At 36.5% G+C, this 18,091-nt stretch overlaps 3 protein-coding genes across 5 annotated transcripts in view; 1 reads left to right on the forward strand and 2 right to left on the reverse strand.

Annotated features, from left to right (window-relative positions):
• The window catches only part of LOC127841266 (zinc finger protein 26-like), a 231,740-nt gene that overhangs the window by 28,120 nt on the left and 185,529 nt on the right, over positions 1-18,091 (forward strand). The gene's annotated exons all lie outside the window — the stretch shown is intronic.
• The window catches only part of LOC127841267 (galactocerebrosidase-like), a 247,916-nt gene that overhangs the window by 9,837 nt on the left and 219,988 nt on the right, over positions 1-18,091 (reverse strand). The gene's annotated exons all lie outside the window — the stretch shown is intronic.
• LOC127841268 (galactocerebrosidase-like) overlaps positions 1-18,091 on the reverse strand; it is a 241,069-nt gene that overhangs the window by 9,837 nt on the left and 213,141 nt on the right. For all 3 annotated transcript variants that reach the window (XM_052369952.1, XM_052369953.1, XM_052369951.1), the window contains exons 2-13: positions 17,705-17,840; positions 15,622-15,690; positions 15,143-15,206; positions 13,964-14,052; positions 13,262-13,429; positions 12,963-13,001; positions 11,716-11,858; positions 9,859-9,976; positions 9,220-9,257; positions 5,133-5,257; positions 4,741-4,880; positions 2,727-2,822 (exon numbers count right to left, since the gene is read on the reverse strand). In XM_052369952.1, coding sequence (XP_052225912.1) covers positions 2,727-2,822; positions 4,741-4,880; positions 5,133-5,257; positions 9,220-9,257; positions 9,859-9,976; positions 11,716-11,858; positions 12,963-13,001; positions 13,262-13,429; positions 13,964-14,052; positions 15,143-15,206; positions 15,622-15,690; positions 17,705-17,824 — 1,209 coding nt within the window. In that variant the 5' untranslated portion in view covers positions 17,825-17,840. The remainder of the gene's footprint in view (positions 1-2,726; positions 2,823-4,740; positions 4,881-5,132; positions 5,258-9,219; positions 9,258-9,858; positions 9,977-11,715; positions 11,859-12,962; positions 13,002-13,261; positions 13,430-13,963; positions 14,053-15,142; positions 15,207-15,621; positions 15,691-17,704; positions 17,841-18,091) is intronic.

Consider the following 18,091-nt stretch of genomic DNA (forward strand, 5'->3'; position numbering starts at 1 on the left):
ACTGGTGGCCATGTTTTTCAACGGACCAGAACCACTTTTGAACTCAACCAACATATCATTAAGACAAACATTTTGACAAATTTTCATGAAGATTGAGCATGAAATGTGACTTCTACATTATTTACAAGGTTTTTCTTTTTTTTGACCTAGTGACCTAGTTTTTGACCCGGCATGACCCAGTTTCAAACTCGACCGAGATATCATTGGGACAAAGCTTCTGACCAAGTTGAAGATCAGAAAAGAAATGTGCTCTCTAGAGTGTTTACGAACAAATGTTAATGGACAGACGACGGATGGATGGACGGACAACGGACAAAGACCGGTCACAAAAGCTCACCTGAGCAATCAGGTGAGCTAAAAAGGGCAATTAAAAATATTAATTATATTTCATTTCAAGTATGATTTTTCCTAATATCACACCAAAAACAAACAAATATTTTGTATGTCTAGTCTTTAGTATTCTATACTATGAGTACATCAAAATTGTGTCATAATGTTGTCTTTAGTAATTTTTCCGCATAGTTGTATTAAGCCATTTTATCACCTTACCTGACCTTTGTAAGTGTCCAATACAATTCAAATAAAATTTCTTGGGCTAGGTACAAATGAATACACCTCATTTATATCATTGGCTGATTTGAGTATACCACCAGAACATTGGAAACATATCCCCGTCTTTGTAACACTGTTTTAATGCATGAAACAATTTTATCTCTAATGAAAAGGCTTAATAGATAGAACAGTTTAACACTCAATTCTCAACATCAATACAGCTTGTGCATGCACCTTTTATTTTCAGAGAATTACCAGCGCAAAAGCGTTTATACTTAAAGGCTATGTTCTCATATTTAGTACTTAACATGTAAAAGTATTAAGAGCAGTGGAAGCGAGGCCTCACTTTAATGCATTGCATTTCAACCCGTAAGGTATCCAGTCAATTGGCGGCCAGTTGTGAATGTCAGAGTTTATATACAGGTTATCACCTGAGTTCGCGGCCAGTAAAATAATCGATATATAATAAAGACGCTATCCGTGAACTAGGTGACCTGGAATTTTCTTTAGACCAGAAATATGTTAAACTAGAAATGGCGCGGCAGAGGCCGACGTGTATCCCCACGCCGCATGTTTGACCCAGGGGCGCCCCAGGGTTGGTAATGGGGTCATGCATAGTTGAGATTGACCGTATTGTTGTACTCATAAAAGAAGTTCAGTATCAATTAGAAGTGAATCGGTGTAGAAATGAAGAAATTATAGTAAAAGACAATTTTGGGTGGGTGTGGCCTATTATGGGTGGGGCGCCCCAGGGTTGGTAATGGGGCCATACATAGTTGAGATTGACCGTATTGTCATAAAAGAGGTTCAGTATCAATTTGAAGTAAATCGGTGTAGAAATGAAGAAATTATTGTATAAGGCAATTTTTGGTGGGCGTGGCCTATGTGGGCGGGGCGCCAAAGGGTTGGTAATGGGGCCATGCATAGTTGAGATTAACTGTATTGTCATAAGAGAGGTTCAGTATCAGTTTGAAGTGAATCAGTGTAGAAATGAAGAAATAGTAGTAAAAGGCAATTTTGGGTGGTTGTGGCCTATGTGGGCGGGGCACCCCAGGGTTGGAAATGGGGCCATGCATAGCTGAGATTGACTGTATTGTCATAAGAGAGGTTCAGTATCAATTTGAAGTGAATCGGTGTAGAAATGAAGAAATTATAGTAAAAGGCAATTTTGGGTGGGCGTGGCCTATGTGGGTGTGGCCTTTGTGGGCGGGCTGCCCTAGGGTTGGTAATGGGGCCATGCATAGCTGAGATTTACCGTATTGTCATAAGAGAAGTTCAGTATCAATTTGAAGTGAATCGGTGTAGAAATGAAGAAATTATAGTAAATGGCAATTTTGGGTGGGTGTGGCCTATGTGGCCGGGGCACCCCAGGGTTGGTAATGGAGCCATGCATAGTTGAGATTGACCGTATTGTTGTAAGAGAGGCTCAGTATCAATTTGAAGTAAATCGGTGCAAAAATGAAGAAGTTAATGCAAAAAAACATAAACAATGAAAATCTCTGACCCAGCCCCGCCCCAACCCCCATAACTTTTGACCCAGGGGTCCGATCAAAATTGCGTCACTGTCACCGTCGCACATATGCTCATAGCTACCATGTATGTAAGTTTCAAGGTTCTAGTGCTTATAGTGTAGGAGGAGCAGGTGACCAGGACAGACAGACAGACAGACGGACGCACATCACCACAATATCCCCACTTTTTCTCCGAAAAACGTGGGTATAATGAGAATATTCAGAAAAATAATTATGGTATGTCAATAATAGATTCTTAATGTGTTTTCAACAATACAATGATAAATATTATTTTTAATTAATTTAACAATAATTATTCTACCATATTGACTAACGTTTTAAGCATGAGCGCAATGACTCTCGATACGGTTAATAATCAAATTTAATAGCAATGCCCGACAAACCACTAGAACAGATTTGTTCGAAGAACGCACCTATAAATACGGATACTTCGCTTGTGGCCGGTTGACTCATAGGTTTTAAGGTTAAATTAATACTCATCGAAACCTCCAAATATTTGTGTCAAGGCGTACATTTTTAAATAATATTGCTTAAAACGATTCCAGTGATGAAATTCACCAAAAATAGTGAATGAATAAATTGTGCCCATATCCTCCAATTTATTGTTTACAACAAATTCAATTAAATTAAATATCTACTGACAAAGCTTCCATCCAAGGTGAAGGAGACGCTTTGTTTCTGGACATCATATGCGCTCAAGGACTCATGCAGGCACACTGAATTGGAGCCAGTTGTCATCTGAAAAGTATGTGAAACATCATGGAAAAAGGGGCTTGATGCATGATCCAGAAACACGTAGACTTTTGTTTTATTGAAAAGAACTTTTTTTCTTCATACTATTTATATATGACCATAACCAGGGATCATATTTTCCCGCAACATCAATCGGTCTGGATATAAATGGGGAAAAAGTATCCGAAAATTTATGTGCGAAATCATGACAAATTACGTCAAAATATAAACCATTGATTTTGCCATTCATGAAGGTGGTATAGTAAATGTACAAGTAAAATTCCCTTAAGCATTTTTTTAACAGAACATTCAAGTTTTCTCAACTGGTTTTATCATTTGCTATTTCATTGTGTAAGTCTATACAGATGTTTTAAATCGTTGTCGACTCGATAATAGCTTACAAACATGCACTGAACCATACAAATGTCTGTGCGTAGCTACTGACAATAATAAACCAAATAATTAAGAAAATATTTGTGTACGTTATAGTTTGTTGTCAAATAACAAACGGCCGATAGTTTAGATGCGTAGGGATTAAATCATGAGAGCGAAGCATTTGAAACAACGCATCTAATTTTCCTCTCGTAGGTTATTCAACAACAAACTATAAAGTTCACGAATTATTTCGATTCTAACACGGTTTTACTAAAGATTTATACAATTTATATTATTTTTCTTGTGTACTTTTTTATGTGAAGTTCCGCCCATAAAAATAACTTTCGGCTGTTCTGTCGATCAGATCCGCGACTTTTATTCATAATTATATTACCGGATTATTATGCTGGTGGAAAATGTATCAGCATGTTTTGTTTAGTTACAGCGCGTGCTTTCAGACGCATCTTTTCGGATGCAACTTTAATCCGCTGTTCACAAGTTTTTTATTCTTGGTCTGACGTGCAATAAACTGGTCATGACCAGTTAAGAGACTGCAGCGAATGGTTTATCCACGGACTCTAGATGAGGTCAATATACTCTCCGTGGTTTATCACACCTAATCGAGATAAGAATGTCATTAGGGTGTGTTAGCATGTACACTGTGTAATCGATTTCATGACATGGGAATTTTAGCAAACAAAATCGGACCGACTGTTTGGGATTTTCAATCGGTCTTTCATGACCCCAATCGGTCTAGGACCGACAAAACCGAAAAAAATATGATCCCTGACCATAACTGCATACAAAATAAATAAACAAAAAATCACCAATGTCACTCTTCTCTCCTAAAATTGACATAAGTCACTCCAGCAAACCTGGAGCACATCAGTGAAATTATTGACGTGTGTTTTTCATTCACTGTTTCTATGGAAATATAATTTCTAATATACATGTAACAACAAAAGGTATACTATTCTTGCAAATGTTCATTAAAGTGGTTTTTTGGCTCATATCATGTAACTTGCAAACGCAGCATGAAAAAGATTCTATGGAGTATTTTTATACCTGAACAGAATATATTTTGATGTGTCCCATCATTTATACGTAAGACTATATTGGAAATGTGTGCAACTTCATGTGATTCCATTCTGTAAGCAATTCCAGCCTGTATGCAAGTCCAGGACTGTATACAATTCCAGTCTGTGTACAAATCCAGCCTGTATGCAATTCCAGCCTGTATACAATTTCAGCCTGTATACAATATCAGCATGTATGCAACTTCAGCCTGTATGCAATTTCAGCCTGTAAACAATTTCAGCCTGTATGCAATTCCAGCATGTATGCAATTTCGGTCTGTATGCAATTCCAGTCTGTATACAATGCCAGCCTGTATGCAATTCCATCCTGTATGCAATACCAGCCTGTATGCAATTCCAGCCTGTATGCAATGTCAGAATGTATGCAATTCAGCCTGTATACAATACCAGCCTGTATGCAATTCCAGCCTGTATGCAATTCCAGCCTGTATGCAATTCCAGCCTGTACGTACCATGGTCTCAATGATGATGGTCAGATCTTTCCTGTCCGGACTGGTCAGGGACACGTAGCTTCCCCCACCCACCAGGTGTCCCACACCTGAGTGATGACTTAGGTAAATCCAGCCAGGCTTCGTGAACTGGGTCGTGTGGGCTGTGGAGGAATTATGATATAGCCTTGAGGACGAGGATCATGATTTATCTTGATATACCTTGATATACTAGGTAGTCTAGAGCATTTAAAAATAATTTCTTATCAATAAGTAAATAAGAAACTAATTTGTGTGGGTCTGCTCAACCACGAAATCAAATGTTGAACAAACATTGATTGTCTGAAGTCTTATATCAGACATTATAAAATAATCAATTAATTTAATGGCATCGAAATTAAATGAATCCACAGTACCTGTCATCCATATTGTGGGACTGACCACGTAATACCCGGACCACGGCTGATTGGCCGTCATCAAACCACACCCCTGGTAGGGCATCCCCTCATAGTATGAGGCAATCAGGTTCCATGAGATTGTACTGCAATCAGGGAAGGAATCTGGGTCTGGTTGCTCACAACATGAATGGTCAGTAAAGCTTACAGCCATTAATTTTTGGATCACGTTATTTATGTGACTTGCCTTTAACCTATTTATGTCTAGTGGACTCTCACATCCTAAATTGGATCAATTTATTTCCAAATTAGGGATGTCTAGTATATTTATTTCTATATTTAGAATATTTCTTACAGAAATTCCTTTAAGCAAACAGCGCAGACCCAGATAAGACGCCGCATTATGCGGTGTCTCATCTGGGTCTACGCGGTTTGCCAAGGCCTTCTTTCTGGACGCTAGGCATAAATGGGTTTATATCTGTGTATATTGTATACAAATTTGTATGCTAAAATGATGTTTCCCCCATTTGTTTGATAATATCACTGCTTTTAAAATTAATTTTATTTGGGTCAGAAGATAACAAACTGTTACTTTCACTGGCCGTTAAAGTTTTTAGCAACTGGGTCCACTTGGAACTTACAGCAAATGTGTGCCAAAAAAAAAGATATTTTTCTACACTCAACATTGATATGACATGATTTCATTTCATGTTTTACAGATTATCTTTGAAACATTAAATCGACTGATCAGTGTAAATGGGACATCAAGCAGGACAGTAAAGTTAAATGCTTCATGAATTCCTTGTACATTCAATAACAAACAAGAGGGCCATAATGGCCCTGTATCGCTCCACTGCTGAAAAAAAGGCTGAAACAAATATTCTCGGCATGTGCAAATACTTAAATATAGGCCCTATTTAAGCACATGTACACTTTTGTGACCCCCTTGGCTGGGTCAAATTTAACCCCAGGGGCATAATTTGAGCTAACTTTGTAGAGGACTACTATATCTCACTACATACAAAATGTGGTAGCCCTAGGTCCTAGAACTAAGGACAAGAATATTGTAAAAGTTTTCACAAAATAAGCAAGATATAAGCGTATATAATGTTCAATTTTGTGACCCGCGGTTCAGGGTCAAATTTGACCCAAAGGGCATAATTTGAACAAACTTGGTAGAGGACTATAAGATGTAACTGCATACCAAATTTGGTAGCCATAGTCCGAATGGTTTTCAACAATAAGATTTTTAAAGATTTCACAAAATAGGCGTTTTATTAGCGTTTATTCAATTTCGTGACCCCCCAGGGCAGGGTCAAATTTGACCCAAGAGGCATTATTTGAACAAATTTGGTAGAGGTTTATTAGATGTCACTACATACCAAATTTGGTAGCCTTAGGCCCAATGGTTATGGACAAAAAGATTTTAAAAGTTTTCACAAAATAGGCCCCATATAAGCGTATGTTCAGTTTTGTGACCCCCGGGCAGGGTCAAATTTTACCCAAGGGGCATAATTTGAACAAACTTGGTAGAGAACTATTAGATGTCACTACATACCAAATTTGGTAGCCCTATGCCTTATGGTTAAAGACAATAAGATTTTTTAAGTTTTCACAAAATAGGCACTATATAAGCACATAATCGATTTTGTGGCCCCCCGGGCAGGGTCAAATTTGACCTCTGGGGCATATTTGAACAAACAAAGTAGAGGACTATACAATGTCACTACATACCAAATTGTGTAGCCCTAGGCCTAATGGTTATGGACAAGAATTGTTTTAAAGTTTTCACAAAATAGGCATTATATAAGCTTATGTTCAATTTTGTGACCCCCCGGGCAGGGTCAAATTTGACCCCAGGGATAAAATTTGAACAAATTTGGTAGAGGACTATTAGATTCACTACATACCAAATTTGGTAGCCCTAGGCCCAATGGTTATGGACAGAAAGATTTTTAAAGTTTTCACAAAATAAGCCCTTTATAAGCATATATTCAATTTTGTGACCCCCGGGGCAGTTTCAAATTTGACCCCAGGGGCATAATTTGAACAAACTAAGAAGAGAACTATTACATGTCACTATATACCAAATTTGGTAGCCCTATGCCATATATTTATGGACAAAAAGATTTTTAAAGTTTTCACAAAATAGGCCTTATATAAGCATATGTTCAATTGTGTGACCCCCGGGGCAGGGTCAAACTTGACCCCAGGGGCATAATTTGAACAAACTTGGTAGAGGACTATAAGATGTCACTACATACCAAATTTGGTAGCCCTAGGCCCAATGGATATGGACAAAAAGATTTTTTAAATTTCACAAAATAAGCACTTTATAAGCATATATTCAATTTTGTGACCCATGGGCAGTTTCAAATTTGACCCCAGGGGCATAATTTTAACAAACTAAGAAGAGAACTATTACATGTCACTACATACAAAATTTGGTAGCCCTTTGCCATACGGTTATGTACAAAAAGATTTTTCACAAAAAAAGCCTTATATAAGCATATGTTCAATTTTGTGACCCTCGGGCAGGGTCAAACTTGACCCCAGGGGCATAATTTGAAGAAACTTGGTAGAGGACTATAAGATGCCACTACATACCAAATTTGGTAGCCCTAGGCCCAATGGATATGGACGAGAGGATTTGTAAAGTTTTCACAAAATAGACCCTATATAAGCATACACTTGGAGACACTTCTAACGCATCACTTTTCAATCTTGAATATCTCAGTTACGAGTAAAGATATTGATTAAAATTTTTACATACGATCATTTGACTACGTTCTATGCAAGCTCACGATAAAATCATTCATCCGTGACGATTGGACGCTTCAGCACGTGGGGTAGGTGTGGTTCTATATTTTTGCACGTGAAAATGTTGAATAGCGATTTAATTTTAGTTTTATTTCAATTTAATTATTTAAGGTGGGTTCTAACATAAGGAAAACATAAAATTAATTTACAAAACATTATAGCTCGTATGAATATTCATCCCGCACTTTGCATTTTACAGGCTACCTTTCCCACTTGCCAAAGCGTCCGATCGTCACGGATGAATGATTTTATTGTAAGCTTGCACATAATGTAGTCAAATGATCACATGTGCAATTTTAAATAAAAATATTTACTCATTACTGAGATATGTAAGTTTTAAAAGTGTTGCGTTAGAAAAATCACCAAGTGTAGTAAAAGGCGATATACATTTTATTCCAATTTAATTTCAATTTTATAATTCTAGGTAAGTTTTTACTCAAGAACAACATAACATTAATTTAAGAAAAACATTATGGCTCGTATGAATATTCACGAGCGAAATTGCTCAATCTGCATGTTGCAAGCCGGTCAGTTATTAAGACGTGTAAGTTTATGCGTTTTATTTTCACATTGTTATTATTTTACGTTGTACGAGTCTGCGAATTTGACTTTTGAAGTGACGTTTTTAATTTGTTAAGTTTAACATTTTGTTGTTTTTCAATTTCGATTAATTTTTCAGGAGTTATCAGATATGTGTTGAATTATTTTTGGTCCAAATTTCAACACAATCCGATCAAAAATACGGGAGCTATATTGATATGATTAAGTGATGCGTTAGAAGTGTCTCCAAGTGTATGTTCAATTTTGTGACCCTGGGGCAGGATCCAATTTGACCCCAGGGGCATAATTTGAACAAATTTGGTAGACGACTATTAGATGTCTCTACATTGAAAGCCCTTGGCCCAATGGTTATGGACAAAGATTTTGAAAGTTTTCACAAAATAGGTCTTATATAAGCAAATTTTCCCAGGGGCATAATTTGAACAAATTTGAAAGAGGTTCACCCCAGGAACATTCCTGAGAAATTTCATCAGAATTAGACCAGTAGTTTAGGAGAAGAAGATAATTAAAGGAAAAGTTAACGCACACACGGACGCACGCACGCACGACGGACACAGGACCATTACATAAGCCCCGCTGGTCTTTGGCCAGTGGAGCTAAAAACTACTGTCACTTGAAGAATTTGTTGGGAAAATGTTTCAGTGTTTTTGCTTCAGCAAGAGTTATAATATGCATATGTGACATTTAATTAAACAATGCTCCATCACTTAAAGAAACACATACATACCTTGAGAGTAGACCATTAACATAGTTCTGATTTAATATCTGAAATGGAACAGAATGTGTGTAAAATTAAAGCATGGTTATTTTTAATCTCTTAGAGTTCTTAAACGTGAATTCGATCCAAGAGTCCTAAAAGTATCAGTCACAAACAATTGTTGTTTATTTCAAATACTGACCAAGGCAATTTTATGACTAGAAATATATACATGTATTTTGGATTAAGAGCATCCTTAAATTCGTGAATATAGGTACGGTAGTTCAAGTGCCAAATTTTGACAACCAGGACATTCATCCTGTAGAATGGTATCATCGTAACATTTATGCAAAAACTACAATCATTGTTAAGCTAAGGTTTTTGTCATGCTTATTTCATATGCCTTATTTCAGCACCGAATTGGAAAATGTGCAGGTTTATCTCGGACTATACTTTAAAGCCCATCATTTGGCTCTAAGCTTGTTAGTGACAACACTCTGCTTTTATGGTATTTTTTGTTTATGGGATGTTTTTCAAAGCAAAAATCTCGTTTAGGGCCGAAAGTGTTGACCTTCATTAGCCTGTGGGGACTGCACAGGCTTATCCCGTATGACACTTTACGCACATGCATTAATGTCAATTTTCCAAATGCCACCGGTTCCCACATACCCGAGCCCAGCATCTGGCTCCCTGCTGGTTATTGTTGGTGCTGTAGTCCTCTGAAGCCCACAGCTGCTTGCCCCACTGCAGGGACCCCATGTTGCTCTGAGTGCTCGAGTAGTGGATCCTGTAAACAGAGGCATAACCAAACAGGACTATCAGTGTTTGTGAGGTTTTTTTCGCCATTTTTAAACAGTAAATTGCAAAAATCTGCAAGTCCATACATTTATATTTATTTCGGTGTGAGTGTTAAGCAGGGGATTCTTTAAATAGAAGCATAATCAAACAGTTTGTTTGCTATGATTTTTGTCATTTTTTAAAACTAAGTTGTTAAAAAAAATAGCAAAATTATGCTATTGCATAAATATACATGTACTAGTAAGTTATATCACGGCAGTCAGTGTACCTACTCATACTTTTACTCGGAACTTTATTGCAATTAAACTGCTTTATTATTACCAAGTTAAAACATACTTAGGCCAGTCAATGAAAATTGCAGTTGCATAAGTGGTTGTGGTTGAATGGTCATTTCCAACCTAATATACTGATGAGCATCAAAAAGCATAAAACCTGATTTTTTATCAGGCTGTTTTGGTTGTATGCTGGTTGCATATAGCCATTTTTACATTGATTCTGAGCCAGAAACTGTTAAGCTTTTGTATGTGGGGGTATAATAAACAAGTTTTAACAAGCTAGTTTTCATGAAGTCTCATATGTGTAAGGTTCATTGTACATGTAACTACGTTGCATACTGAGATTACGAATTTATTATCTGTATTTTTGGTTAGATCATATATGCAGGGTTCTCAATAAGAGCCGGCCGACGGCATAAAAACTGTTTGTAATTAGATTTTGGCCGGTTGCAAATCGCTCATATTCGGAAAATCAGCAATTGACTTTTCGATATTTGCGTGTTTTTTCGGTAATTTTGCTCCTTTTTTGCTATTAAACAATGACGTCACTTGATTATCTCCCTTAACACATGTTTTTTTTAATTGTTTGAATTTTCGAGACATAATAATGACCTTTGTATCATTTGACACGCAGTTTAGTCTAACATTTCATTCCCGGTAACTAAAATGTCATAAATCTCGTTAGCACTTAAGAGTCAATAGCTACATTCGACAGCGAATTAGAATTACAACAACAATCAAAAAGCGCAAATTGGAATCGGTCAAAAAGCAGTCAAAAATGTTGATGTTCTTTTCATCACATAGTGAGTTTTTGTTCCTGATTGCTTGCGTTTTTTGTGTTAATGCAAAGTTTTTGTTGTTTTGAAAGTTTGTTTTAATTCAGTTACGTTTCAAACTTAAAGTGTCACGCAAAATGTGCATGGTAGACGGACGATCAGGCCTTTTCCGCCCATTCCTGTAGGGCCGAATGTCATCCCCATTCCCAATCCAAGCGCTTTTTTCATTTATCTTTTGTTAGTTAAAAAAGCTAAAATTCATAAATGCACAAAAAATTGATCAAATTTAAGTGCCGGGTTGACCATAAAAATAGCCATAAAATGGCCCAAAATGCAGGAAATCTAGTGCTTAAATAAAAAAATTCAAGGGGAGCTGCCTCCGGACCCCCCTAGAAGGCCTGTTGGTTTCACATTTTGGCCTGTTGGCTCAAAAGTTATTGAGAACCCTGTATATGATACCTTCTTTTATAAATATTAAACATTGTTTAGTTCTTTACAAAGGTTTGTTACAATAACCAGTAGGGGGCCAGTTGCTAGGTCTTGGTAAATGGGAACTGCTGAAATCTCAAAATCATAAGTGTATTCTTGCTATTATAGCTTTTTACTCAACAACTACCGGGTACTAAGTATTACTAATTACTCCAAATAATACATGTGTAGTTAAAAATTCTACAAACCCAAAGATATCAACTGCCGAGGACAGCTCTGGGTCTAGGAGCATGTCTCGGGCGAGATTCATCTCAAACTCTGCCTCGTAATCGTCTGCAGCCACGATGCGTACGTTGTTAAAACCCGCCTTGTCCAGGCCTTGACGGAGCATCTACAGCCAAATATTATGGTGAGATCAATTTAATAAGTCACTGCAAAATAGTTTTGTTAATTTGTTTACCAGTATCTTGATTTTTCATCATTTTCAACAGCATTTCAGTCTTACAGGTAAACTGTTTCACCAGCACTAAGTTCACATACGGACAATTACAGACCAGGATCTGACCATCCCTACTTGAATCAAGAGGCAGGGAAAGAATGGCAGACGATATAATGTCATGATAAAACCCCACACAAAAAATGTAGCTGGGACAAAAATCACACCTGTGATCTTCAGATTTGTTGTTAAGTGCTCTACCACTTGCGCTAGCCGACCCAACTCACTACATACCTATGCTCTGTCTATGTTGATAACATATTATATAGCACATTTTTTCCACTCGGCCATCTATATGAAATATGCTGTTCTTTTAAGTACCAACGGAATGGTTGAGATAATTGTACATCCAAACATGACTTTTAAATAAAAGATGCTGAACTTACTACACAGTTTATGTCAGGGAAAAAAATGTATTCTAGGCATATAAGCAAAATATAAGAATACACAAAGGTACATTATTTCCAGGAATAGCATAATATACCATAAAGTTGTGCATCATGTAGTTGTAAGTATTTTTCTAATTGCAAAAAAAAATTAAGGTATCATAAACAAGAGATGTGTCAGAAACACAACGCCCACTTCTACGCCTCTTTGAAGCCATACATTTGACCTTTGACCTTGAAAATGACCTTGACTTTTCACCACTCAAAATGTGCAGCTTAATGAGATACACATGCATGCCAAATATCAAGTTGCTATCTTCAATATTGCAAAAGTTATGACCAATGTTGAAGTTTTCGGACGGACGGACTGACTCACGGACGGATGGCAGGACTGACGGACAGTTAAAAAAATTATGCCACCCTTTGGGGGCATAAAAATATGAAAAATATATAACCGTAAAATCATTACAAAAGGAACTGATAGAAAACTTGTAAATTAAAAGACCAATGGACCTGTAAGTTTTTGCACATTATCATGATAATGTCTGCTGATTGGACTTTTGGATTTCCAGCGTAATACTATATGATATGAAAAAAGAAGAAAATGTATTACCTTGAGGTAGGTTGTGTTGTAGTTCTGCTCATTCCATTCCTTGAAAAAACACACATGGAAAATGTTAATAAAGGTAGGTAAAGTCCCTCTCAATGTGTTTTCGTATTGAAATGATAACTGAACAGATTGAAAGTTAAGATATTAACGAATCAGTGTTGATGGCTTCTTTCCTTTGCTCACAATAATGGCCTGTGTATATTCAAATGCTGAATGTATGATCTTGGTTTTAAGTCTATTCTTTATCTTTAATTTTAAGCATTGGTTGGTGAATACGGCCCTGAAAACCCTGCTATGCTTACCCCAATGTAGTCAATGGTAAGGTTGTGATGGTCGCGAGCTCCTTGAATCCATCGCACAATGTAGTCCACTGTGCGGTCCGGGAGGGTGTAGGGCGAGTTGGACTGACCTTTGCTCACATAGCCAGAGAACACCCAGGGTAGACCATATAGCTTCACGTCTGGATTCCTCTGTGATGAATACCATTACCAGTAGAATGAGTAAATGGGTCAAATGGATCGCAATGTGTAATATTCTTTTTAATAAAATATATACTGGTAGTTTTATGATATTTTTTAATACCATCCATTTAGCTTTCGTCATTTGTATAACGTCAACAACTTATATTCCAATTATTGGACGCACTAGCATTCAATATATTCCCCATGAAAAAAGCCATGTATGCTACATCACATTGAAACTTGAACTATTGCTGATATGCAAAAAGTCCCACTTTTAAATGCACTTAAAACATAACTTGTCTTTAGGATTATTCAGAGGCTGCTTCTTGAGAAAACAACAACTTATATCTCACTATGTCATTAAACCACCTGAGCACTAGGGCTATATGCAGACAAGACATTGTAATGTATATTAATGCCTTCCACAGTCCAACCTCAAAGGTCCTGACTGAAATGTGATATTCCAGGTGTTTTCAAACATTAACTGTCTCAATTGTGTTTATATGCCTGTAAGGTTTATGAGTAGCTGAATAAGAGCTTTACCTTCTTTGCCTCTTTCATTATCCACCATTCATAGCCTCTGTCATAATTCTCATCACCATCATAGTAAATGTGACTGGCCTCACTACCAACTGCAAGCACACTGATGGGTGTGTAACGGGAAAAGAGTGTGCATATTATGGTATGCAATTGTCAAATAGTGATTAAGGTCTAAAATACATGCAACTTTCAAGAAAGATTTCGAAAACTCAATATTTTAAACAAATGGACATGCGGGGGTAGATAGATTTATGTTGGTAAAAAGCTTAACCTTCTGCTTATTTGTTGTTCTTAAACATACAAATCTTGGAAACCTTCAACAAAAGCTTTGGGGAAAGAAATGTTCATGGGTAATCTCCAATATTTTCATGCCCATTGAAAGGGGAAAGTGTCAAAGCAAGATTCTTGTGAAGACATCTTAAACAAGAGATGTGTTTGTCAGAAACACAATGCCCCTACTGCGCCGCTTTGAAGCCATATATCTGACCTTTGATCTTAAAAGATGACCTTGACCTTTCACCACTAAAAATGTGCAGCTCCATGAGATACACATGCATGCCAAATATCAAGTTGCTATCTTCAATATTGCAAAAGTTATGGGCAATGTTAAAGTTTTCGGAAGGACGGACAGACTGACAGACAGTTCAACTGCTATATGCCACCCTACCGGGGGCATAGAAACAACAACAATATACTCACATGTTACTTATGGATCAGCCTTTACTTTCTTAACATTACTTATGGATCAGTCCTCACACACTAACAAATTACTTATGTTAGTGCCCTGTAACCCTGTAAAACTTACATGTTACTTATGGAAAAGCTCTCAAACACTCATAAGTTAATTATATTCACATGTTATTTATGAACTGAAATAATATAATACCACATTGCTAATCGAACAGCCAGAACATTCTAACATGTTAGTTATAGATCAGTCCTCACCTATTAAAACTTTACTTATGACACAGCCATCACCTATTAAAACTTAAGTTATAAAACAGCCACACATACTTACACCTTACTAATGGATCAGCCCTAAATTACTAACACATTTATTGAATCAGCCCTCAAATACTAACATGTAACTTATGGAACAGCCCTCATCTACTATTATATTATTTTATGGATCAGCCATCATATACCAATTGATAACTTAAGGATCCGCCCTCAAATACTTACTGCCACTCATAGATCCACCCCCAATCTCCACCTTCAGAATGTGGACAGCAGCAGCAAAGTTTGGCTGCAATGAAATTACTCCGCAGGTAAATAAGAGAGCCACGATGTTTACAGAAGTGCTCATTTTAGTTCAACACAAATTTCCACTGTTAAGATTCAAATATGAAAGACCTTCTAATCAATGTGCCCATTACCATCCTGTCCAACATGGGAACGAACTTAGTTACAAAATGTCAGTAACTCCCTCAAAAATCATTTGAGAAGAATGACAACAATATGCATGTCCACCATATAAGGATTCTCTATATAAAAATGAAACAAATACAAATCAATATTTTTTAATCCTATAGGGAAACCACACATGTGCATGTTATTTCATTTTGAAACAAGCAATTCTGTTTAAGTCTTTAGAAATTCTCAAATTATTGAAATAAAAAAGTGGTAACTTTGCAATACTGACCCAGTAGATGTTTACTGACCTTGAAAAGGTAATCCAGGATTTCATCACGGTATTGCTGTGAGTACCCTGGCAGCAGCTTGGTAGTGGCCTGCAAGATAAAACCACCCCTACCATATTCAGTGTGCAGGATCACGTGACGTAATGGGGTTCACAAAATGGATGTTGGGGTAAAAAAAAAATAAGCGGTGCTTTTGTCACATATCTTTTTCTTGGCCAAAATTTCTATTTATACAGCATTCATATTATATGGTTATGCTGCATGTATTGTTACGTTTTGGCAACGATTTTAGACGAATTCAACAATGTATTCTTCAATCTTAAGATATCAGCTCAAAATGCAAGAAAAAACTGCAAGAAAAATTGTCTTTTATGCACTAAAGATTTTTGCAAACATATTTCAATAACTTGAGATATTTGCAAAAATAAGGTTGTTAACGGTGTGTTTTCATTCTGTCCAGCCATTGTGTATAAACACTAGTGAACACTTATATTGCAGTTATTTTAGTTACATACTTCAGTTACCGTAAAACGTTGTGTATAAGGCGCACTTTTTTACCCCCAAATTTTATTTTAAAAACTTGATGCGCGTTATGCACAACTACAGCCATGCCAAGACATTTTTTCCCTGTAAGTTACCCAGTTACGGTAACTCGCATCATTCTGTTCCCCGTTTTTTTAACTGTAACTATATTAATCATAGTGTTATATTTACAATCTGAATATAGATGGACAAACGTTATAAAGTTAACATCAATATTTTGTATCTTTTTCAGGTATGTACAGAGCATTGAAATCAAATAAATTTGAAGAAGAAAATGAAAAACAAGGATGCCATTTTCATTTAAATTTTATTGTTTTTTACCACAATATTATACCCTACTGTACAAGGGTTACACAATTTATTTGGGGGCACTTGTCGATTTACAATAGTATATCGGCAAGGTCTTTCCTGATATATTTATGATTATTTTTCTTGGTTTTTCTTGCTTTTCAAATGTGTTAATATAATTGATGTTGTGTTTGTTTACACGTTTTCATGTCTTGTCAAGCTTGGGGTTGTGATTATCAAGCAATTTGCATCACCTGTCAAGTTTTGTGTAGCTGGGCTATAATCAAAACATGAGAACCGGCAAACGGCTTCACACCTCCATTGTTTGTTTTATCGCCCGCCATGTCAGTAATGGTGTTTAGAAGTTTGAGTTGTCTCCTGTCAATTATAGACACTCGAAAAGAACGCATGAGATCAGCAATGTAAATAAAACACGCAATTGTGAATTAGTCATGCGTGAATAACCCCGTGCAAATACCAATCGATAATGTCAGTGTCTTAGTTATACCAAGCACACTAATCCATCCGTTAAGTGTACTCCTCCACGATAAAATCTTGGACAGTTACTTTGGAGACTTCTGATGAAAACCTTGATGGAAAGTGTGCATTTCATGCATAATTAATTAAAATCAAACATTTATTTTTACGCGTTATATAATTAAAAAAAACAACACACAAACACGTTATATTGTTATCGTTATTGTCTTTAAAATAATTAATAATTGAAACAATACAAGAACGCGTGAGATCGGCAATGTAAATAAAACGATTTTCAGTTAGCCTACGGTACGGATTTTTCCCCCCCAATTTTTTTTGCTACAAAAACTTTTTTTCCCGATTTTTTTGCTTCAAAAAGTACATGGGCGTTATACACAAATGCGCCTTATACGGAACATTTTACGGTAAATGTTGTATGCACCTAACATGTAAGATTAAAGCAGACTTCAAAGTCACTGTTGCTTCCAAGGCGAAGAAATCCTTTAACCTAAAACTTCAAAGTCTTATTTAACTGTATTGAGGATAAATGATAAACTATTTTTGACATTATTAAGCAGTAATGAACAGTGAATATCATTTAATCACATGTCTTAATTATCATTAAGGATAACAAGATACATATATCATAAACACCATTGATTACACATGCATTTGCGGGTATATGAATCATAACCCTGGATAATTATGGTTACAAGTGCAGTTAAGGGTATCTCTATGAATCTCACCCCTAAAAATTGTTACCATTTCAGCTGAGGGTACAAAATAAATGTCATACCCCTCCTCCACTGAGACCCCCAATGCCATCAAACGTTCTCCCCAGACCATTAGCATCGCTGAATGTGTATTGGGCTCCAACTACAGAAACCAGGCTACAGAACGCTATCACCAAATTCATTTTAGTCTGTGGAAGTCTGAAATTATAGAGAATCTCCATTAAGGTAAATATTAATAGACTATTCAAGTAAAGCTGCTGGTATCAGTCAACGCAAGCGTGAAACATCTACAGAAATGAGGTCACAGACGACATTCATCCTACATATAGTTGTTTAACCCATTTATGCCTAGTGGACTCTCCCATCCTTCTAAATTGGATCAATTTATTTCCAAAATTAGGGATATCTAGTATATTTATATCTATATTTAGAATATTTCTTACAGAAAT

The sequence above is a fragment of the Dreissena polymorpha genome, chromosome 8, assembly GCF_020536995.1.
Source record: "Dreissena polymorpha isolate Duluth1 chromosome 8, UMN_Dpol_1.0, whole genome shotgun sequence".
In the NCBI taxonomy this organism is placed as follows: domain Eukaryota; kingdom Metazoa; phylum Mollusca; class Bivalvia; order Myida; family Dreissenidae; genus Dreissena; species Dreissena polymorpha.